The 25,092-nt window shown below is 44.2% G+C and overlaps 2 protein-coding genes across 6 annotated transcripts in view; one reads left to right on the top strand and one right to left on the bottom strand.

Moving 5' to 3' along the window:
• Positions 1 to 25,092, bottom strand: part of LOC137532571 (UPF0711 protein C18orf21 homolog) — a 61,757-nt gene that overhangs the window by 15,659 nt on the left and 21,006 nt on the right. For 2 of the 5 annotated variants that reach the window (XM_068253221.1, XM_068253220.1), the window contains exons 2-4: positions 13,842 to 14,054; positions 9,031 to 9,053; positions 4,720 to 4,919 (exon numbers count right to left, since the gene is read on the bottom strand). In XM_068253221.1, the coding sequence (XP_068109322.1) occupies positions 4,720 to 4,919; positions 9,031 to 9,053; positions 13,842 to 13,915 (297 nt within the window). In that variant the 5' untranslated portion in view covers positions 13,916 to 14,054. Of the gene's footprint in view, positions 1 to 4,719; positions 4,920 to 5,046; positions 5,085 to 5,257; positions 5,296 to 9,030; positions 9,054 to 13,841; positions 14,055 to 25,092 lie in introns of those variants that run through there. The other 3 variants (XM_068253222.1, XM_068253223.1, XM_068253224.1) reach the window with 3 other exon arrangements.
• LOC137533473 (general transcription factor II-I repeat domain-containing protein 2-like) lies at positions 21,453 to 23,120 on the top strand. The gene has a single exon (XM_068254856.1). It carries the CDS (start codon positions 21,453 to 21,455, stop codon positions 23,118 to 23,120), a length of 1,668 nt encoding a protein of 555 aa, XP_068110957.1.

The raw sequence follows: 25,092 nt of genomic DNA, 5'->3' as shown, positions 1-25,092 counted from the left end.
ATTTAATGAAAATTGATCTGGTAAGAAGCTTCTACTGTTATGATGCTTCACATCACAAGTGACACAAAAGGACAGCGAAATGGAATGCCACAACAAACAAACATACTGCAGAAAGGCAAGTGTTAAGCCAACAAAAGGATTCATTCTACAAGAAGGTAATGCTAGAAATAACCTGAATCTTCTGTTAAATTAAAGCCATTATACATTCAGTTATGTAAAAAAAAAAATTCTATTCCAATTAACTAAACTGCATATTTTCCCACTACAGGTATTCCTGACTTACCAACGCACAAACCACCCGCCAATTCCATTACAATTACATCATCCTGACATGCGCAGAGTACTGGCCCAGCTGGAAGCTGTGCTTTACTCACCTCCCTGCTGGAGTCTAAAGCTGCCTGTGCTCATCTCTCCCCCTAGTGCCGGCATCTCCTCCAAGTTCCCCGATTACACACGTCATACGGAAGTGCCGACACCATGGGGAATTGCATTATGGAATTATATACCATATATACTCGCATACAAGCCGAATTTTTGACCCCCAAAAAGTGGGTCAAATGTTGGGGGGGGTCGGCTTGTATGCGAGTCTGGTGCTGGTGGTCCGAGCACCCCGAACGACCCCCCCTGCAGCCGCCGCTATCGATGCAATTACCTTACCTGGCGCCGCTTCATCTATTCCCCTCCTGTCCGGCTCCGTAATTCACTGCAGCGCTCTTCACGGCGGCTGCAGTAGAGAGAGCGGTTCCTATAGCAACCGCAGCTACAGGAAGCCGCGCTCTCCGCTGCTTCCTGTCTGATCACAGCAGCCGGCGTGAAGAGTGCTGCTGTCCTACAGAGCCGGAGAGGAGGGGAATAGAAGAAGCGGCGCAGGCTAAGGTAAAAGCAGCGGCGGCCGCGGGGGAAAGGGGAGGCAGGGGGCACTATACTAGCTATACTGGGCACTATACTAGCGATACTGGGGCACTATACTAGCTATACTGGGGCACCATACTAGCTATACTGGGGCACCATACTAGCTATACTGGGGCACCATACTAGCTATACTGGGGCACTATACTAGCGGATACTGGGCACTATACTAGCGGATACTGGGCACTATACTAGCGATACTGGGCCACTATACTAGCTATACTGGGCACTATACTAGCTATACTGGGCACTATACTAGCTATACTGGGGCACTATACTAGCGGATACTGGGGCACTATACTAGCTATACTGGGGCACTATACTAGCGATACTGGGCCACTATACTAGCTATACTGGGCACTATACTAGCTATACTGGGGCACTATACTAGCGGATACTGGGGCACTATACTAGCGGATACTGGGGCACTATACTAGCGGATACTGGGCACTATACTAGCGGATACTGGGCACTATACTAGCGGATACTGGGCACTATACTAGCGGATACTGGGCACTATACTAGCGGATACTGGGCCACTATACTAGCTATACTGGGACACTATACTAGCTATACTGGGGCACTATACTAGCTATACTGGGGCACTATACTAGCTATACTGGGGCACTATACTAGCTATACTGGGGCACTATACTAGCTATACTGGGGCACTATACTAGCTATACTGGGGCACTATACTAGCTATACTGGGGCACTATACTAGCTATACTGGGGCACTATACTAGCTATACTGGGCACTATACTAGCTATACTGGGCACTATTCTAGCTATACTGGGCACTATACTGGGGCACTACCTACCTATACTGGGCACTATACTAGCTATACTGGGGCACTATACTAGCTATACTGGGCACTATACTAGCTATACTGGGGCACTATACTAGCTATACTGGGGCACTATACTAGCTATACTGGGCACTATACTAGCTATACTGGGACACACTAGGGGAATAAAGCGGCCAGCATTTTCTACCCCCGGCTTATATGGGGGTCAATCATTTTTTGCTTTTTTTTTTTTTTTTTTTTGGGTAAAAGTGGTGGGGGGAGGCTTATATGTGAGTATATACGGTAAACTATGCAATTATCTATGATATTCTCCATGTTTGGGGGCATAGCAGGAAACTCAGCGGTATAACAGACCAATATAAACTGGGCACCGTACTAGAGGCGCAAATAATGGTGACCCTAATTGGTGTACTATTAATAAAGAATGGATCACAAAAAGCCTAGCATTATAAATGTGCACTATACTTTGGGAAGCCAAACAGTAATATTTATATAGAAAGCACAATGGATATACAATAATGGAGGAACAATAATAGGAAGCAATAAACTGGGAAATCATATCATCTTCCCTTCATTTACTTTTGAGTCAGATTTTTTTTTTTTTTTTTTTTTTTTTTTTTTTTTTTTTTTTAGGTATAAGGTATCTTGATTACATTCAAGTATATAAGTCCTGGTAGCGATTTCCTGACTCGTGCCACATACCATTACCCAGCAAATAAGCTTGGTGTAATTGCCTTCTTAAAACAGAAGGAAATTTGCAATAATTCAGTTATAAAATGAACATTTGTGGTTACCCACAATGCACTACTACTAAATAAGCTCACCTACTCTTCAAGTCATTGCCCAAGAGTGAGTTGCTATATTTGTAAATCTAATCTCACAGCTTTATGAAGCGGTGTCTAAGTTTACATGTGTAAGGAAAAGTTATTGTTTTGCAATAGAAGGTACAATTATCAAAACAAAGAGCATAACTAGTTTCAAACTAGATGCTAACAGTTAAAGAGACACTGAAGCGAAAAAAAAATGATGAGATTATGATTTGTATGTGTAGTACAGCTAAGAAAAAAAAACATTAAGATCAGATACATCAGTCTAATTGTTTCCAGTGCAGGAAGAGTTGAGAAACTCCAGTTGTTATCTCTATGCAAAAAAGCTATTAAGCTCTCCGACTAACTTACGCCTGGGCCACACTAGCTCCAGGTGCGGGACGCATCCGTGGTCCGGGCTCCGATTTTCAAAACCCGGAACGCAAGCGGATCCGTGCTGCCTTTTTTGCAGCACACGTTTTGGATCCGCTTGCGTGTTTTTTGTTTTTTTTTTGCTAGAGGGGGTAGCAGCCAGGACGGGGGGCTGCGGGCAAAGCGGCGGCCAGGGGGGTCACATCCCCCCCCCCCCTTGCTCACCTGGGTGCCCCCCGTCCCCGCTCCCCCTCCAGCTCGCATATAATGTAATAATTTGTACCTAATGAAGTTCGGCGAGCCGGGCACTTCCGCCCACACCGCTCGCCGTCACTTCCTGCAATGTCGCCCTCTGTATTTCAGTGGGCAGCATCGCAGGAAGTGACGGCGAGCGGTGTGGGCGGAAGTGCCCGTCTCGCCGAACTTAATTAGGTACAAATTATTACATTATATGCGAGCTGGAGGGGGAGCGGGGACGGGGGGCACCCAGGTGAGCAAGGGGGGGGATGTGACCCCCCTAGCCGCCGCTTTGCCCGCAGCCCCCTGTCCTGGCTGCTACCCCCTCCAGCATGGCGGCCCCCTCCTTCACCATGGGACACTGGAAACTGATCCGTTTCCAGTGTCCCAAAATGTCAGTGAAGAGGGAGGCCCGTTTCCCCATTGATTTTCACTACCCGTACGTGTATACGGGTCCGTGAAAAATGCTGCAAGTCCGGACTCAGCGTTCCGGGTTTAAAAACGTATTCCGCGGATCGCACGCGGATACGTTTTTAACTTGAGTGTGTACTGTTCCTATTTTTAACATTGGTATCCGTGGCTACGTTTTTCGTCCGGGACAAAAAACGTAGCTACGGATACGTTTTTAAATCAAGTGTGAACTAGCCCTTAGTCGTGGAGAGGGCTGTTATCTGACTTTTATTATCTCAACTGTTCCTGGACTATTTACTTTTCCTCTGCTAGAGGAGGGTTCATTACTTCACAGACTGCTCTGAAAGACTCATTTTGAATGCTGATTGTTGTGTAATCTGCACATATTATAGAGTGATGCAATGTTAGAAAAAACACTATATACCTGAAAATAAAAGTATTAGAATATTTTCTTTGCTGCTAATCTTCTAGTAATTATTCATAGTACACAACCAATTCATTATATCATATTTTTTTTCGCTTCAGTGTCTCTTTAAGACACATTACCACTAACTAACTAAACAAATACATTTAAAAAGCATCGACCTCTTAAAATAGATCAGAAAATGATATTCGAGCGCATTAATGCACGTGTCCTGGATAATATGGAACATTTCGAGAAAGTATGGAAACCATGGGTTGACTACAGAGGGAACACAACTATGTCTGAACTCATGAATGTATGAAACATATGCCGACTATTTAACACTTTGTAGCTTCTGTACTATATATTATGTCAACATTTTTTAGTTTCATGTCAAGGTATCCTCTTGAACCAAATTCCTGTTTACTTCTAATATGCCTTATAGTGTGACACTTATCTTTACTAACCTGAGCTATTGTTGAAGTCCTGCTACTGAGACCTGACCTGATATTACTATCATTGCCACTGACGTGGCTTTCATAATCCTGTTATGTTCCTAATTACGCTAACATTGTTTATACATGTAGATATGCCTCCATGGAGGCTGATGTTTACCACAATGATGCTTTGTATCTTTACGTTTGTACTTTTTTCAATAAAGCACCTTTTGAACACTAAAAAGCATCAACCTCTATAATATGTGGCCTGTATTATAATACTAATGATTATCATACTTTCGATCAGCTGCGACATACATGAGAAATTAGCCTACCAGGACACTCTTTGAAAGCTTGTATTTCCGAAGGAGTTTTGTTTGCTTGAGAGTAAGCCTATGGCTTTTTGCTTCTTTCTTTAGCAAACTTTCAATGCGTCGTGTGATTTTCATTTTTGGTCTTAGGCGTGCTTTGTAGTTATCAGGTGTAAGTATTTGGAAACAGAATGGACACACGCTTTCCTTTTTTGTTCTAGCTGCTGAAAGAGTGTAGAAATAAACAGTTATTAAACAAATATGTTAACACTTAATCATACCAAGAAGTAACAAAAAAGCATAAATATACAGAAGACATGAATTTAAATGAGGTAATAAATTGTTTGATACCTGATAATAGTTTAGTAAAGAGCCAGGATGCAGTATTTCTGCAAATAAAAATGTACAACAACTTTCACTGAACGTTTGTATACATGTACATATTTTTTAAAGAGGAACTGTCGCGAAAATCTTAACATTTAAAACACAAAAATAGGAAGTACATTTCTCCCAGAGTAAAATGAGCCATAAATTACTTTTCTCCTATGTTGCTGTCACTTACAGTAAGTAGTAGAAAACGGACATTACTGACAGATTTTGGACTAGCCCATCTTCTCATAGGGGGTTCTCAGGGTTTTCTTTATTTTTAAAAGCACTTAGTGAATGGCAGTTGCTTCGTCCAACTGCCAAAATAGTGTGCAGCAAGCAGGGAGACTGGCCAGCATCTCTGTATTAATCATTTTCAGGGAATGTCTTTATAAAGGATAAAGGCCATGCTGAGACTCCCACATGAAGAGATGGACTAACCCAAAACCTGTCGGTAATGTCAGATTTCTACTACCTGCTGTAAGTGACAGCAACATAGGGGAGAAGCTATTTATGGCTCATTTTACTCTGGGAGAAATGTACTCATTTTTATGTGTTTTTTTTAAGATTTTCGCGACACTTCCTCTTTAAAGCGGATCCGAGATGAAAAACTAACTATAACAAGTAACTTGTCTATATATATATCTTATCTAAAGTTTAGTTATTTACACAGCAAATCTAGCTGCAAACAGCTTTAATAGAATAAGAATATTTCTTCCTGTGATACAATGACAGCAGCCATGTTGTTTGTAAATATTACACACAGGCAGGCTTATCTGTATCTTGAGCAAAGAAAACTAATCCCCCCTCATCCCCTCTCCTCCCCTCTGCCTCTGAAATCAATGGCTAGTAATACCTCCCCCTCCTCCTGCCCAGACTGAGCTCCCATGAGCCCTTGCTACTGTCTGAAAGTGCCTAGGCTCTCTGAAAACCCATGGGAGTGGCTTATTTAGTTTATAGGGAATTAGAGCATTAAAACAAAAACAAAAAAGTATTTGGCTTGAGGAATTACCTATAAACAATAGGAAAGGAACACAATTATGCAATGAGTAAAAGTTTATCTCGGATCCACTTTAAAGAGAATCTGTATTGTTAGAATCGCACAAAAGTAAACATACCAGTGCGTTAGGGGACATCTCCTATTACCCTCTGTCACAATTTCGCCGCTCCTCGCCGCATCAAAAGTGGTTAAAAACAGTTTTAAAAAGTTTGTTTATAAACAAACAAAATGGCCACCAAAACAGGAAGTAGGTTGATGTACAGTATGTCCACACATAGAAAATACATCCATACACAAGCAGGCTGTAAACAGCATTCCTTTTGAATCTCAAGAGATCATTTGTGTGTTTCTTTCCCCCTGCAGCTATCTTCCACTGAAGTGTCAGGCTGTTTCTTCCTGCAGAGTGCAGACAGCTCTGCCTGTATGTAATTCCTCAGTATGTGAAAGCCCAGCCAGCTCAGAGGAGGATTTATCCAGCTTGTAAAAGATAATAGAGCAGAGAGAAGCTGCACTAATCTAAATATCACACAGCAGTGTGCAAAGAGGGGCCTGGAGGGGGGAGTGCATAGCAGAACCACAACACTGAAGAACTTGGCAGCCTTCCAGACACAGGCCTGACAAGTCTGACAAGAGAGATAAGTTGATTTATTACAGAGATGGTGATAGTAGAACTTGCTGCAGTAAGCCAGAACACATTAGAATAGCTTTTGGAACTTGTAGGATGATAAAAAACAGGATGCAATTTTTGTTACGGAGTCTCTTTAAGCACTTTCTATGGTAACTACTACTGGGAATCTTCCAGGACAAATGCCAAGACAGAATGATACTTCCCCACAACACAAACCTGAGTTGGGTTGATAGAACTAACCAAAATCTTGTACACATGTGAAATAAATGTCACTCTAAAGGGAACATGTCGTGAGAGGTCTGCATCCAGACCTCAAATCCTCCTATGACACCTAAATGAAATATATATCCTTTTTTTTCCCCAAGACGAACTAGGCTTTCATTGTATGGCATTTTTTTCTTCTCAATTTTGCTTTCTATGCATTTTAATGGAAAAAAGGGAACACACGTTTTTCAGTTTTACCAATTCCAGTTTAAAAATAAAAAGCATTACTGTAGATAAAAAAACAAAACAAAAAAAATATGTTTGGCTATTTCTACCTTTACTTATGTTCCTGTCGCAATTTATGGTGAGGCTATTTGATTCTGAAATAATGCTACAGTGTGTATTTTTTTTACTATGAACTGAGAAAACAAAAGTATTAATGGTAAAAATCAATCTTATTGGCTCAGGGAACAGAATTTCCAATTCATCAATTAGTGCTGCAGCAGATAGTGCCAGAAGTTTTTGTACAGGAGCAAGCCCCATCGTGCACAGCTGTGCTTCAGCTACAAGACATATATAAACGTCCTCATGGCTTAGATGAAGTTACAGAGGACGTAGATATACTGTAGTGGTGGATAAAGTGGTTAAGCAAGACCAGTTGCCTGGCTGTCCTGCTGATCCTGTCTCGAATAGTTTTAGCCATAGATCCTGAACAAACATAAATATCAGATGTTTCTGACAAAAAAAAAAAAAACTCGATTAGCTGTATGCTTGTTTCAGGTGTGTGATTCAGACACCACAGCAGGCAAAAAGCACTGCCAGTTAACTGCCATGGCAGCCTCCATATACTTCTCACTTTAGGTCTCCTTTAGCAATAGTTGAAATTTCCAGGGCTGTGGAGTCGGAGTCGAGGAGTCGGGGCAATTTTGGGCACCCGGAGTTGGAGTCGGAGTCGTGGTTTCAGAAACTGAGGAGTCGGAGTCGTATGATTTTTGTACAAAATCCACAGCCCTGTTAAGTATTAGACTAAGGAGTCGGAGTCGAGGAGTCTGAGTCTGAGCAATTTTGGGTACCCGGAGTCGGAGTGGAGTCGGAGTCGTGGTTTCAGAAACTGAGGAGTCTGAGTCGGAGTTGGAAGATTTGTACCGACTCCACAGCCCTGGAAATTTCACGGCATGATGCAGTATATATGTGCTGTTTGGCCAAAGCAATTTTCTATAACTATAAAGGTATATCTTAACCACTTTCATATCATCAGTTTCTGGCCCCTTAAGGATCAGTCTATTTTCAGCAAAACAAGCAGTGATTACAGGGTCAGGAGCTAATATCATTGGCTCCTGACCAAGATACAGAGCTCAGCTGTCAGCATGACAGCAGAGAGAGAAGGTTACAGCGTCTCAGTATCAGCAAGCGATGTGTGTGCGAAGGTGGACGTTGCCATCTAAGCCCTGGCAGGGATAAATGGACATAAACAGGATGCAGATTACAACTAGTCTAGTCCAGAACTGGTTTATTTCCTGATAGATCTGAGGATGAGGATGGTACATTGATTGATACTGTTTCATGACATCATTGTCCACATTGCTTCTACAGCAACCTTTCACTAAGCAAGCTATGGTTCTTGCTTATTTTGTTATTTATTGGTTTTGTTTCCCTTTCCCACTCTCTAGCCAGAAAGCCTGCTTGTTTTTACAGCCATTACTTGTACAACAGAGTAACCAAGCAGCTCGGGTGACCCAAACCACTAGGAAAGTATAGGGAAGTAGAAGAGACCGAAAAGCCCTCCTACTAAAAAGCAATGCTTGGTGTGATTTGCCTTCTTAAAACAGAAGGTACTTGCTTCAGTACGTACTTCAGCTTCATGGGGACATCTGTGGTTAACCACAATGCACCACTGCCGATTATGCAAATGATCTCTTTATGCCCCTGAAGTCAGGCCTGCATCCAGAACCATTGGTGTATATAGCACACCTACAGAGCCAAGCCTATACAACAAGATTATTTTTTCTAACTTCCTAATGTTTGATTATTGTTGATTTGAAACCACTGTTAATCCTTTGTATTGATGCATGCTAATTCTTCAAAAAGTATGCTACTGATATCGATGTTATGCTGTATCAGATTTAAAGATACTTACTTTTTGGAATAGAACAAAGAGACCTGAAAAAAAAATTAAAATTAATATAAAAACAAACAGAAATGACAAAAACAACGTTCTACAAATACTGACTCTTACCTAAGGGATCATTTACACTATGTGCCCTGCTGTTGATGATAACACACCACATATTGTGTGCGATATGCATGGTAAAATGAAAGTTGTTGACTTTCATGTTACCATTCACAGTACAGCTGCGCATTCTGGTGCAATGCGTTTATAACGCTATTTGCATGCCATGCCATAGTGTGCAGGAGATCATGTTCATGCATGCGTTATACAGAGTGAAAGAGCACTAAACTGAACCTTCTTCCTGTACTAGCTGTATTGGTTTTCTACAGCAAAAGCGGATTCCAGGATCTTATTTTGAAAGGGGTTAGAAACTTGCTATCAAACTTTAGTGAGATTTTCAGCTCTCTGGCCTGGTGCACACCAAAAACCGCCAGCAGATCCGCAAAATGCTAGCAGATTTTGAAACGCTTTTTCTTATTTTTCTGTAGCGTTTCAGCTAGCATTTTGCGGTTTTGTGAAGCGTTTTTGGTGTAGTAGATTTCATGTATTGTTACAGTAAAGCTGTTACTGAACAGCTTCTGTAACAAAAACGCCTGGCAAACCGCTCTGAACTGCCGTTTTTCAGAGTGGTTTGCGTTTTTCCTATACTTAACATTGAGGCAGAAACGCATCCACAATCCAAAATCTGCAGCAGCCCGGGAGTATGAGTTTCTGCAAAACGCCTGCCGCTCTGGTGTGCACCAGCCCATTGAAATACATTATCCAAGCGTATCCGCAGCCGCAAGCGGATCGCAAAACGCAGCCGAACCGCTCTGGTGTGCACTAGGCCTCTCTGTGTGCTTCCACCTGAGAAACTTATCTTCAGATGTATCCCTGGGACGTCCATGAAACTTTGTGGATGTAATACTGGCAGTACTGGGGACAGGAACTAAGAGACAATAGAAAACTAGTCAAGGATTCTAATGTTTCCCTAATGCTGGGTACACACTATGTGATTTTATGGTCAATTTACTGTCAGATCGATTGCTTCCAACATGTCCAATGTGCTTTCCGATCGATTTCCTTTAACTTTAATAGGAAAATCGATCGGAAAATGCTCAGCAATCGATCGGAAAGCAAATCGGACATGTTGGAAGCAATCGATCTGACAGTAAATCGACTATAAAATCTCATAGTGTGTACCCAGCATTAAACAAAAATTACATAGTATAGTTACTTTATTTCCCCCATCACGGCTGAAGATTCCTCCCATTCCTGTCCAGGAAGGAATTGATTACGTTTTCACAGATGGTGACAAATCCACAAAACCCCCTTTTACATTATCCTAAACTAAAATTATTGGTTAGGGATTAGGAACTGGGCTTTAAAGACATCTTTAATGAGGAGACGCATATAGGATGCCACCTTTAGTCTTTTAGCTAGCAAAAAGATACTGTCTTGCTATCAGACAGATCTTTATAATTTAGAAGTTTTTAGGTTATACAACTAGAAGCCTGACAACTTCAGTAAGTTCACCTGATCTGGTTACTCTCCCAGGGTCTGTGACTCACAAAGTATTAAAGAGAAGCTAAGATCAAGCTAACATAAGAATTCAGTAGGGTGGAGGAAGCCCCTGGTAAATATGAAGGCCATAGGCTTCCTCGCCATACTCCTAGGCTCTGTTATCCCGCAGTCAGTCCCGTAGTCGGGGACTACTGCACATGCGCAGCCAATTACAGTTTATCTGTACTTACTTCCTTTTTTTCATAGCAAAAGGTTAGTATGCCAGTGTTTTTATCTATGTAAATAAGTCATACAGCAGTCTAATGCAGCCTTGCTTTCCTTGAGACGCAGTTTACACTGTGCCCAGGGGTGGTTGGACCATGACGCCAAGTGACGCAATTGCATCAGGTGGAATAGGCCCTGAAGTGGCATTTTCCCCCCGCAGCCACCGCTCGCCCTGCTCCTGTTACCTTATGAGCTGGCTGGCCGCGGTGGAGGGCTTCGGTCAGCAGGAGGTGGTAGCAGCGCAGGAAGGAGGAGCGGGCACACAGCAGTGGGGTGGTGGGGGGTTTGCAAGACCCCCCCTCCCCCTTAGCTGGGGCTCCCCCTTTCCAAACAGCATGAGCGTGTCAGCGGGAGAGGAATGGAAATCAGTGGCAGTGGGCAGGTACTGAATTACTCACCTCTGCTTCCGTGTTCCAGGCGTCGGAAGTGCTGCGTGCCTCCAGGTCTTCTCCTTCAGTGCCGCCCACTGCGTACTACATACTGTATGCAGTGGGCGGCATTGAAGGAGACCTGGAGGCATGCACGACGCCAGGAACGCGAAAGCGGAGATGAGTAGTTCATTCCTCACCCGCTGCTGCTGATTGCCATTCCTCTCCCGCTGCCATGCCTATGCTGCTCCGGAGGGGGAGCCCCAGGAGAGGGAGGGGGGGGTATGGGCCCCCTCCCTACCGCTGCGTGCCTGCTCCTCCTTCCTGCGTGGGGGGGGGGGGGGGGAGGGGACCATCCTCACAAGTTTGCCTCAGGTGACAAAAACTCTAGAAACTCTAGATGGAGCAGACAGTGCATCAGATGCTAAAGGGTGATAGAAAGCAAAACACTCGTTTGTCTAAAGGTGGACACTGGTCGATTTGCAATCAGATTCGACCAACAGATAGATCCCTCTCTGATCGAATCTGATCAGAGAGGGATCGTATGGCCACCTTTACTGCAAACAGATTGTGAACAGATTTCAGCCTGAAACCATTCACAATCTGTGGTGGTGGTGCTGCCGCCGCTCCCTCCCGCATACATTACCTGCTCCACCGGCGCGAGTCCCCAGGTCTCTGCTGTCTTCTTCTCCGCTCTGGTCTGGTCTCCGACATGCTTCACTTCTTCCTGCCCGGCAGGGAATTTAAACAATAGAGCGCCCTCTACTGTTTAAACTTCCTGCCGAGCAGGAAGAAGTGAAGCATGGCGGAGACCAGACCAGACCGGAGAAGACAGCAGTGACAGCGGGGACTCGCGCCGGCGAACAGGTAATGTATTTCCAATGTATTGCGTCGGTCGTCGGGCATTTGAACGCTGCTATCAACGCACTCCCAACCCGCCGGCGGTCGAGAAAAATCTTCCGCACGGACGAATCGCCGGGAACGATCGCTCTGTCAGCGGTGTGCGCGGCAATTTCACAGCCGATTCGATCACTGTGATCGAATCGTCCGTATATCGGCGGGAAAATCGTTAGGTGTATGGGCCCTTTAAATGAAGACTCTCGACTCTCACCAAGCAGACCTACTGCTATCGCCTGGATTGAATAAAATGTCCACTTTTCAAAATGCAAGGGTCCTTCTGAATCTGTTGCATTCCATCACAATGGATAGGGTGCATTGCTGTCCTGCAGATGACTATCTGTTAAACAAGGTGTATATGAGCTCTCCAGATATCAAACTATGGACGCATTTTGCAGGAACTGATCTTTTGCAGGTGTCCAGCATCTATAGAAAGATAAGTCTTTCAAACCTCCCTAGCAAACCTATGTGATGTATTAATTCCTCAGTTAGCAAAGAGTTTTATCTGATGGGTGTACTTAGCTTAATAGAATAGAAGACTGTGAAGGTATGCTCTCATACTACATGGAAGGAGGTCAAATTTGTCATTGATCTTTCATTTTCCAAAGACTTATATCGTGTGTACTTAGTTTAAAGAGAAACTCCAACCAAGAATTCAACTTTATCCCAATCAGTAGCTGATACCCCCTTTTACATGAGAAATCTATTCCTTTTCACAAACAGACCATCAGGGGGCGCTGTATGGCTGATATTGTGGTGAAGTCTGCAGGATGATCATGTGGCACAATTTTCTTTATACTTGATGTTGCAATAGAAGTGCATATTATCATCCCTTCTCTAGCTGGAGATTTGCATTTTTCCTTATAAAGCCTGGTTGACTGTACAATCACCGTTGCTATTGGAAATCTGCATAAGGGATTCCCGGGTGAACTGGTCTCTCCTTGGTAGCACTGGTTTCCAAATACCCCAGGAACCACGTTAATATCTCATCATTGGTACTTCACATTTTAAGTTGATACTTGCATACAAAATACAGTATATGAAGGAAGGTATCTGCAATAATTTAACCTTACAGTAATTAAACTTTGCTCTTTTAACTACATGGAAATTTCAACACATGCTCCTATTACCATCTAATGATTGCATGCAAATCGGAGTACATAAGGAATTGCTTTCATTTGTTTGTGGATGTATTATGTTCTCCCTACTGATCACATGGATTTTTTGTGCCATGTTCTTACTGCTTAAAATGCAAGATATATTAGCTCATTCTAGCACCCCAGTGACCTCTTGCCGCCATTGCCTAGCAATAAAAATGAACCACCCCCCAGCCCCTTCCTACAGCCTTGAGTACTGAGTCAAGGTCCAGCAACATCATGAAATATTGGGGTCAGGATTTAGAAAACACCCCTGGAAGAAGGGCTTCTTTGATTACGCCTTTATAGACCCCTGGGATAATGAGCACAAGAATGTGTTAGTGCTTGCCTTGTGCTCACGAGCGGCTACAATTTTTCCACATTGTGCTGTAATTAATTGCCAATGACCCAAACATCCTGATTTTCTGTTGTCACCGCTTTTGAAGTCAATGTAACTTTCACCCTTGCACTGAAAGTAGGATGGGACTAATTAAAGGTTTTCCTGTGACACATCAATCAGGTAATCAGCGATCATTTGGGTTTTACGAGTTCTAACAATCTAATCATCTCACTTTTCTGCACAGCCACAGATACATAGCTTTGTACTCACATGAGATGTCGGGACAGACCAGGGCTGGCGTCTCTCATTGCAAGAGCTGCTTTCCGAAGAAATATCTCAGTCATGGTTCTTGCACAGAGGTGTGCAGCAGGTGCAGAAGCAAAGGACCTTCTGTAACTTCAGAACATGGAACTTCTTTCAGCTTACCACAGCTCTTTTATCAGCGCAATTCTCTTCCAGTGTCACAATATTCTGTATCTGCAACTAGAGTGCACAAACCGAAGGACTTATTGGGAGAAAATATGATAAAATATTCTATTTCTTTATCATAACTTCTATATACAGTGCCGGTAACAGCAGTGCCTGGTTCACATTGCTGTGGCTATGCAATCACCGTGTTTTTTAAGTCAGATCTACATATCAGATTGTGACTGTATATCTGATGTGTACACAGGAATTTTATATACACACAATAAACATCTCTGCTGTACAAATAAAGACTGATGCGTAGTTGTGTCACTAGTAGGGATGGTTAATAACATTTCAATAATTCTGCATTGATGCAGATTTATGCACATTTTGAATGCAAATTGCTGTTGTGAATCCACTGAGAACGTTGTGCAGGTTGGAACTAATGCTTAGAATGTCCCAACACACTGTCTGCTTAACCACCTTTTCCTCTGCTACAGTATAACTACATCATCTGTGACACCCTTCAAGCCACCATGACGTAGATATACCGATGCAGCTTGCAGCCCTGCTGTGCACGATCGGGTGCGCTTCAGAGCGCACCCCCCAGCACTGGCAGCTGCATTACTAATTGGTGATAGGGAAAATGTTCCCTTGTAGCCAATTAGTGACCCCCTCCGCGGATGAACAATCACCGCTGTAGCAACCAGCGGTGATCCTTCATCTCTCCCCCTCTGTGACCAGATTGATTAAAAAAATGCCCCCGCAAAGATATCATCTCACCTTACCTGGTTCCTGCGATCATCCTTCAGCCCCAGCTTCCATTTACCGCTCTTCACTCAGCCCTGTGACACTGAATATCCGGGTCCAGGTGTCCTGTCGCTTTACACTACCCGTCAGAAATAGCGACTTTCCATACTGCGCATGCGCACAACGATCTGCTGCTCAAAGGAGGAGGGAGGGCCGTGATAAATAGCTACTTTTACGCAGAAAGAAGTTACTATTCCACTTCTAAATAAATGAGCTGCTGTACGGTGGCATAGGAGGGGTGTCGACCTCTAACCTTCCTCACATTGGCACCCCCTCTTGTCAGTGTGCTCCCCCTAATAAGGCAGAGTTATGTGCGCATTGGAAGATTAAGGTACACATTTACCTTCCCGGGCTTCGAGCTCCAGTAGACGCTAAGCAGACATGGCATCTTTAGCTCCTCATGTTGTGTGTAATCGTAATAGAGGAAGAAGTAAGCGGGGAGAGGATGGGGGGGAAAACACAGGAGGGGAGAGCAGTGGAGCACAGCACAGGATGCACAGAAGGGGGGGGAACAGAGCAGAGGTCAGGGGGAGACGGGCGGCCTTGGGTGGTAAAATGTACAAATCCAACTCTGCATAACTGTGTATTAAGAATGTCCAAAGCAATCTTTTTTTCATTTACTACCTTACCCGATGTGAAAAAAAAGTACATTTCTTTCAGATCCAGTTTTGTAAATAGATCAGGAATGAGTGACAGCGAATATCTATTCTTGATGGTAATTTTGTAGAGGTCACAGTAATCAATACAAGGTCTTAAGGGGGCCCATACACTGAGCCGATTAGAGGTCGATCGATCGATCGAATTTGCGGCCGATTTTGATGGATTTTACTCGATCTGACATGCTGGAAAATCTAAATTGGTCTGTTGAGATTGCTAATCATTTTGCATTGGACCTAATGGGAATCTGATGGCAAAAAATGCCATCAGATCTATTTTCAATCTGTTCCTAGTAAAAAATGTTCCTAAACACATCAGATAGATCAGAAATCTATCTGCAGCTAATCTAACGAGTGTATAGCCACCTTAAGTGATTATTCTTTCTTCTCAACTAAAAAGGTGCCTGCACCTGCTGGTGAACTGGAAGGTCGTATGAATCCTTTAAGATTATCTTCAGTATATTAGTATAATTCATTTTTATTTATATAGTGCCATCATCTTCCTGCAACTCAGGAGAAGTTTACTTCCAGGTGCCATCTGGTCATCTGGTGAATTTACACTGATATCAATGCCCCAGCTACCTTCTATCTGGATTAAAGCGGACCCACACCAAACATTTTTTTAATTCAAAATATTTCGTTGCACCACTCTGACACATACCTTTGTATGTGTCAGAGTGGTGCAATGAAATATTTTCAATTAAATAAACAATTCCTTCAAGCCTATGAGCATTTCAGTGCATTCTTTTCACCTTTCTCTTTGCATAACTAGGGTTACACCGGTCGCAGCCATTAGCAATTCCTTCTTTGCCGGACACCTCCTACTCCACACCAGTTTGCCGGATTCTGTCCCGGCAATACGAAAGGAAGGGAGGGGTTCCTGCAATAAAATGTCAAATATTTAATATTTGACATCATGCAGCTGAAAAAAGGCTGCTATTTATTATTATAATTTAAAAAATAGATTTTATTTCTAAATTTTGTATTTTTAAATAGGGTCCACTTTAATGATCTTCTCAAAGAGGTGGAGGATTTGGCACTCGTTTACCCAAAGGAGAATGTGGTAGTCATACCTTTAAGAACACCTCAGCTGTCACAGGTACTAGACACACTGACGGCTTTCAGTCTGTCATTTACAGTATAGAGGAACTTTAAACAAGGATTGAACTTTATTCCAATCAGTAGCTGATACCAGGGGTGTTTCTAGCCTTTTTGTTACTCCAGGCAAGAAATCCTGTGTCACCCCTCACCTTCCGAAAAAAACACTTCACATTAGAGAGTATAAACCACATGGAATATAGGGTGGATGCATAATACAGAGAGTCCCTGAGATAAAAACAACCCACTGATCCCATCCCATTTCACGACCCCTTCCTGCACTAACCCAGCCCAGTGTGTAAATGCACCCTTCCGCTACAATCCAAAACAGTGCTTCCACCTGTCTGCTCATCACTAACCCTAATGCCCAGCATCTCCTACCGCATGCAGAGCGATTATACGTTACATGAGGAAAACCAGCACTAGAAGGAGCAGAAAACAGATAGGATGGTCGCACAGCACTGGACTCCAGAGGGGAGGTAGAGCACAACTTCTGCTGCGCTTTACTCTGCCTTTACACACTGGATTGGGGGAGCGCAGGAGGGGGATGGGGACAGATAATGAGACAAGGGAACAGAAGGTGGGACAGAGGCAAGCACACAGAACCGGATCATCCACAATGCAACCTAGGCAGGTGCCTAGGGCACGGAGAGAGTCTAGGGGCCCGGTTTATGCTAACCCCCAATAAATCTTGCCAAAAAAGCTAGGTGGCCATCAAGTGTGGGTCCAAAGTCGTTGCTTGCCTAGGACACTATAAATTTAATCCCTCTCTGGAAGCACGGGGGCAGAGGTGGCACAGGGAATGAAGGTAGCACAAGGAGACAGAAGAAAGCAGTAGGGGGCAGAAGAACACGCAAAGGGACAGGGGGACATGCAGGTGGGCAGAGGTGGCACAGGGGGACTGAAAGTGGCACAAGTAGACGGAAGGAGGCAAAAAGGAGTTTGTATGGTCTCCCTGTGCCTGTGTGGGTTTCTCTCCGGTTTCCTCTCACATCCCAAAAACATACAGAGAAGTTAATTAGCTTCCTCCTAAATTGGCCCTAGACTACAATACATAATACATACATGGACATATGACTATGGTAGGGATTAAATTGTGAGCCCGTTTGAGGGACAATCAGTGACATGTTTTTTTCTGTACAGCACTGCGGGATGATGTAGGCGCTTCATAAATACTAAATACCGTATTTTTCGGACTATAAGACGCACTTTTTCTCCCCGAAAAGTAGGGAGAAAAAGTTACTGCGTCTTAAAGTCCGAATGTGGCAATTTTACTATCCTGCCGCTTGTCTTTGTGCTGTAAATCATCCTAATGAGGTCCGCGGTGGGTTCTCTGAGCAGCATAGCAGCAGCCTCTGCAGTGACTGATGGCTTTCTGTGCCCTGCACCTCCCCACTTCAGTGCGATCCGAAGCTGTGATGACTGGCGTGTCTGTGATGGCTTCCTGTCCCTGCTCAGCGCGTTCCGAAGTTTTCTAAATGGCATAGCGGGAGCCTGAGATGACCGGTACCTGGCGTGGCTTTGATTCGATCACTCGCTTTCCTTCTATCTGTCCGTGCTTCACAGCGATCCAAAGTTTCCTAGCGGCATAGCAGCAGCCGCTGTGATGGCAGGTGCGACTTTATCCCTTCATCAGCACGATTCTTGCAGGGAATTACCATAGATCTTCAGCCGCTATAACGGCAGTGTCCTCAGAGGCTTCCGTACTGTTTTGTTTACTGATGTCACTCCATGACCCCAGCGCAAATGCACCGGGGTCATGTAGTGACATCAGTAAACAAAACAGCCTCTCTGTCACTGGAGGTCTGTCATGGTGTACTCTCTGGTACTGAGGCTGTTATAAAATGCTGTCTGCTACCAGAGGCTTTGTTGAGATGCTGTCTGTTACTGGGGGGCTGTGATAGGTTGCACTCTGGTATTAGGCGACTGTTACTTCTGTCGTAGGATGCTGTCTATTACTAAGGGTCTGTTGTCCATTACTGGGGACTGTCATTGGGTGCTATCTGTTACTACCTCCCACACACACTACCTGCCTGACGCCTAACCCTAAACCTCCCACCCGCGCTCACTACCTGCCTAATACCTAACCCTACCCCCCCCCCCCCCCATATACACTATATATACACTATCTGCCTAATGGCTAACCCCAACGCGCCCCCCCCCCCCTTCCTCCACTACCAACCACGCCACAGAGGAGAAAAAATATGCAAATTCTTGGGCACGGCCATAGGCGCCTATACAGTAGCCATACTGACATTTGTATAAATAGCGGGCACTGTATTAATGCCCGCTATTTAGGGCCCGTTTCCACTTGTGCGGTGCGAATCGCCGCAGTAAAAATTCACATGCGGATGTGAATTTCGCATGCGGTTGTATGAAAATTTTCATGCGAATTCGCATGAATGACGCTGTATGCGAATTTAACCATGGCAGTGCCTGTGTGCTTTTCCATTGATTCCATGCGAATTCGCATGAAAATTCGCATATACCCGCATAGCGGTATGCGAGTTCTGATGGCTCTGCCATGCAAATTTTTCACGCGGCCGAAAATGCTCAGAAAGCCTGACAAGTGGAAACAGTCCCATCCACTTGTATTGGCTATGCGAATTTGCATGCGGCAAACGCATGTGAATTCGCGATAGTGGAAACGGGCCCTTACCCACCGAGCCCCGGGGCTTCCATTACTTGTGTTTAGCATGGTGCTTGGGGTAAGCTCTACAACAAGCCAAAGCTCAGGGCGGGTTCAATGGACCACTCGTTATGTTTTTACAAAGCTATAGGAGCATAGCGTAATTTAGCAGCGCACTCTATGGCAGCATAGCGTGCGCTGGAGATTATTGCCACGTGTTGCTGTCATATGGTGGATCAACCCCTAGGTGTGAAAGTCATAGGCTTTCAATGCTTTTGGGGCCCATTGCGGTAAAATAGGGTCAAAGGTTTTCACCTACAGGTGTAAAAGGGGCCTCAGAGTCAGCGGCAGACTTTAGGGGCTGTAATGTGTCTTAGGGCCCTTTTCGACTAGCTTGACATTTTGCCAAACACAATGAGCACCGCAATAATATGTAAATTGTGGTGCTCATTTCTCAGTACCGCAATTCCCAAATCACAATAGCTGGATTGCACAATTCTTGCCATGATCGCAGCCCGTTCCCGATGTCTATAAGGCACAATCACAGTGGGCCCTTTTCTACTAGCGGCGATTGCGATGCTGAATCGCAAAATCGTACACCGCTAGTGTTTTTTTGAAATTGCTACAGTTTGCTTTTTAACATAGGAATCATGGTAGGTAATTTCCACTACCACGATTCTTTTTTACTCAAACTCGATCGTGCCGGAGCGATATTTTGCTGCGATTTTGCTATGCAGTGCATTGCATACCAAAATTGCGATCGCAAATGTCGGGAAATCATCGGGAAATTTTGGACTTTGCTGAATCACAATGACAAAGGGCCAGTGAGAAAAGCAACCTGTACGATCACAAATGCAGCTCAATGGCATTCATGATCGCGCTTGCTAGTGTAAAAGGGCCCAGATCCATGACAACTTCTTCTTCTCCTGGGCTTGTGAGGCAGCCTCTCCCTTTCCTCATAGCCGCACCACATGATGCTGGAATCACAAGACAAGCTGCAGAAAGAGTCTGGAGACTTCATCCAGCAAGCTAGAAACAGTCAGCAAATTGCCACTTTAGGCCTGTCTGATAACAGCTGCTGCAGAGGGCATCAAAAGAAGTCATTACAATTTTTCCTGTGTTGCCAGAGAATAACTCTTTGTTAATAATGGACTGTCTTGTACTGCTTATGGATCTGAAAAAGGAATAATATTTTTAGACCCATTGGTAAAGATAAGACTTTTCTGAAATCACAGCAGAGCTCTGTGGGGAGTAGTTCAGTGTTGGTGTTCAAATTCAGCATATTGAATTCGAAACACTCAAATACTCCCAGACACCAAACTTCAGCACCATTTCAATACTGAACAAGGGGAGAGCGCAAGAAGAGTTTACTACTTGCACGGCACACTATGGGCTTGATTCACTAAACCGTGATAACTCAAATATCACACCTTATCAAAGATATCACACCTTATAGTTAACATGCCTTATCAGAGTAGCACAGTGAGCGCTACGAACCCGCAGGGGCTCAGGGCAGGACGAGTGCCATTGCCAATTAGCAGGCATACGTTTGTTGCACTTGCTATGCTACTCTGAGAAGGCATGTTAACTTTGATAAGGTGTTATATCTTTGATAAGGTGTGATATTTTAGTTATCATGGTTTAGAGCAGGCATGTCCAAAGTCCGGCCCGCGGGCCATTCGCGGCCCGCCGGGCAGTTAGATGTGGCCCTTTGGACAGCCATCACTGTTTTAGGCAATGCGGCCCGTCCGCCGCTATTCTGGCCGCATCATGGGCCGCATTCTGGCCGCATCATTGGCCGCGTTCTGGCCGCATCATTGGCCGCATCAGCGTGGTGTGGGGCGTGGCGGTGTGACGCGGCTGAGTGGAGGGGCGGGTGACGGCGGCGAGGGTATACACACCCCCTTCTCACAGAGCACAGCTGGAGGGGCGGGCACAGGGGCGGGCACAGGCGAGGGTTACAGACAGAGAAGTCACAGAGGCGTGTGACGTCATATGCCGGCGCCTGTGACACAGTGGACGGACTGCCAGCACTGAGAGCCTCAAGGTCAAAGAAAAGGAGAAAGGAGGGGGTCAGGAGTACTGCAGAGTGACGTGAGCTGAGACAGGAGCCAGAGAGACAGCCAGTTGAACAGAAGACTGTGAGACAGCAATTTAATGTGCTTGGATATCGGGAGCTGGACAGGGGTAGGCCTAGTTGTGAAAGCAAGTAATACTTAAACCTGCCAAGTTCAAACAACACTGCATCCTTCACCCTCCCCCTTCTGTCCAATTTAAAAAATGGCTACTACAAGTAAGAAAAGGAAAGTTGACAGTGAGGGCCGCCGTTTCCAGGAAAGGTGGAAAGTGGATTTTTTTTTCACAGAAATAAGGAATAACTGTGTTTGTCTGATATGTCAAGAGACTGTGGCCGTTTATAAAGAATTTAATATCAAAAGACACTACCAGACAAAGCATAGCAGCACATATGACAAACTAACAGGGCGTGACCGCAGCGAAAAGTTAAAGCAACTTGAAGCAGTTTTAACGTCACAACAGCGATTTTTCACAAGAGCCCGTGAGTCAAATGAAAATGCCACAAGGGCAAGCTATGATGTGGCATTGTTAATTGCTAAAAATAGCAAGTCTTTTACTGAGGGTGATTTTATTAAAGAGTGCGTTATGAAAATGGTTGAAAATATCTGTCCTGAGAAAAAGCAAGAGTTTGCCAATATATGCCTGGCTCGTAACACTGTAGCACGCAGAATTGAAGACATATCATCAGATATTAAGAGACAGTTGATGTCCAAAGGAGAGGTTTTTGACTTCTTTTCAATAGCCTGTGATGAAAGCACAGACCTATCTGACACAGCTCAGTTGCTGATTTTTTTGAGAGGGGTGGACGATGAAATAAATGTGACTGAAGAGCTACTTGACCTCCAGAGCCTTAAGGACCAAACTAGAGGAAAAGATTTATTTGTTGCTGTTAGTTCTGCAATAGATGACATGAAACTGCCCTGGAACAAAGTTTCTGGGATTATTACTGATGGGGCACCTGCTATGGCTGGTGAACAAAGTGGCTTATCAACCCTAATCTGTAACAAGGTTATTGAAGAAGGAGGTGAAGCTATTAAACTCCATTGTATCATTCATCAACAAGTTCTCTGTGCTAAATATTTCAAATATGATCATGTTATGAAACCGGTTGTAAAGACTATTAATTTTATTCGTGCTAAAGCTCTGTACCACCGTCAGTTCAAACAGTTTCTACTGGACATCCATGCTGAATATGAAGATGTTTTATATCACAACGATGTTAGATGGCTCAGTCGAGGGTCTGCGCTGCAGCGTTTTAACTCTCTCAGAAAGGAAATAAAAGAATTCTTGGAAACAAAGGGACAAACGATGCGAGAACTATCTGATCCTATTTGGCTGGCTGATTTGGGGTTTCTAGTTGACATAACAAGTCATCTGAATGTACTAAACACGAGTCTTCAGGGAAAAGATGCAGCGGTGAACCAGCTTTATTCACACCTCAAGGCATTTGGAAGAAAGCTGCAACTTTTCCAAAGGCATTTGTCACAAACACAGGCCAATACCATACATTTCCCAGCATTGCAGGAAATAATGAACAGTTTTTCACAGGACAATATCAGTGTGCAAAGGAGCAGGTATGCAGCAGACATCGCATCTCTGGCTGAAGAGTTTAAACGGCGCTTTCAAGATTTTGCAGCTATTGAAAAGGAGATCAGCCTTTTCTCCTCTCCATTCTCTGTTGACCCAGATGATGCTCCAGAACAGCTGCAGCTTGAGCTCATTGAGCTGCAATGTAACAGCGAGTTACGCAGTCGTTACCAACAACTCTCTCTTGTGAACTTTTACCGCCAACTGGATAAGGGCAGGTTTCAGGAGATTCGAACACAGGCTAAAGGTGCCCATACACTCGTCAGATTGGCAGCAGACAGATAAGAAATGCATCTGATGATCTATCTGATGCGTTTTTAGAACATTTTTTACCAGGATAGAATTCCAACAGATTTCAGTTTGAAATCTGTTGAAATTCGATCTGATGGCATTTTTTTGCCATCAGATTTCCATTAAGGCCAATGCAAACTGATAAGCAATCTCATCAGATCGACCTAAATTTTCCACCCTGCTAGTTCGACGGAAATCCATCGAAATCGATCGAAATCGGCCGTCGATCGGTCGATCGGCCAACCGATTTGCGATCGATCGATCGATCGACCGCGATCGATCGGCCAGAAAATCGGCTGAGTGTATGGGCTGCTTAAGAAAATGCTGAGCTTGTTTGGCTCAACATATTTGTGTGAGAAGACATTCTCTGCCATGAACTTCAACAAGAATCGTGTGAGGACAAGACTAAAGCAGCCCATACACTCAGCCGATTTTCTGGACGATCGATCGATCGCGGTCGATCGATCGATCGATCGATCGCAAATCGGTTGGCCGATCGACCGATCGACGGCCGATTTCGATCGATTTCGATGGATTTCCATCGAACTAGCAGGGTGGAAAATTTAGGTCGATCTGATGAGATTGCTTATCAGTTTGCATTGGCCTTAATGGAAATCTGATGGCAAAAAAATGCCATCAGATCGAATTTCAACAGATTTCAAACTGAAATCTGTTGGAATTCTATCCTGGTAAAAAATGTTCTAAAAACGCATCAGATAGATCATCAGATGCATTTCTTATCTGTCTGCTGCCAATCTGACGAGTGTATGGGCACCTTAAGTGACTCTCATCTGCGTGACATTTTGCGCATCAAAACCACTGCCTTTGTACCGGACCAAGCCTGTTTGCTGGAGCACAGATCTCAGTTTCACCCTTCCCATTAGTGCAGGTAAGTTTTTTTTTTAATTTATTTCAAATACATTTTGAAAACTCAGCTTTTATGCAAAATAATTCATTTGCATTTAATTGTAATTGTTCAAAGAATGTTCGGAAAAATGTTCGGCCCTCCGGCATGTTCACTTCATCCAATCTGGCCCTCTTTGAAAAAAGTTTGGACACCTCTGGTTTAGAGAATCAAGCCCTTAAAGTGTACCTGAGACAATGATTCTATCAGCTTATATACTTACCTCCAGCCCCATGTTGGCCGTGGCCTCCAGCGTTGTCCTCTTGGGTCCCTCTGGTCCTCTGTTGTGCCCACAGTACGGCACAGGCCCAGAAAATAAGGGTGCGACACAGGCGTGTGCACGCCCGGGTTATGCATGCCCGGTGAAGCATGAACTGGCCTCAATTGAAGAACATTCTAGGGGCACAACGGAGGAATGGAGGGGCCCAGGAGGACAACAATGGAGGCCACGGGCCAACATGGGTCTGGAGGAAGCCCCAGGTAAGTCTAAGTAAAATCTGACAGAAGCATGGTCTCAGGTTTCCTTTGACGTGACTCAGATACTGCCTCTCTCCGGTATCCTCCTTGACCCCTCCACTGCTTGCTGGAACCCTCTTTACCTCCATGGTCACACTCCCATCCATGTATGAGTGTGTTCTTACTGTGCAGGTGCCAGTAGGGTTTGCACTCGCACAGTAGCATGAAGATGCTTGTGCACAGAGGAAAAATCCATGCATGAGTGGCTTCATGCTACTATTCAGGCACAAATCCTACTGGCGCCTGCGCAGTTCGGCCACCCTCGTACACAGTTAATGCAAAAACTCATTTACAACTGCTGCGTTTGTAATTTTGCATAACCAGTTCAAATCACTTATTTATTTTTAAAGGCATATTGGTAACTGTAGAAGCCTTGCTTCACATAAATAAGGTAACGCTGGTCACTAAGTTATAGAATTACATTTTTAAATCTGTTTTATGGGACAGCTTCCGTCTTCAGTGCAGGTTTCCTTATGTCATGTTTAAAGGACAACTGAAGCAGGAGTTATATGGAGGCTATCCTGCTGATCCTCTGCCTCTAATACT

Source organism: Hyperolius riggenbachi, chromosome 9 (genome assembly GCF_040937935.1).
Source record: "Hyperolius riggenbachi isolate aHypRig1 chromosome 9, aHypRig1.pri, whole genome shotgun sequence".
NCBI classification, from domain to species: Eukaryota; Metazoa; Chordata; class Amphibia; order Anura; family Hyperoliidae; genus Hyperolius; species Hyperolius riggenbachi.
This window is presented reverse-complemented; position numbering and strand designations above follow the sequence as displayed.

What these genes read in the sequence shown, in the direction of transcription:
- LOC137533473 (XM_068254856.1), top strand. Translation starts at nt 21,453, where the DNA reads ATGGCTACTACAAGTAAGAAAAGGAAAGTTGACAGTGAGGGCCGCCGT.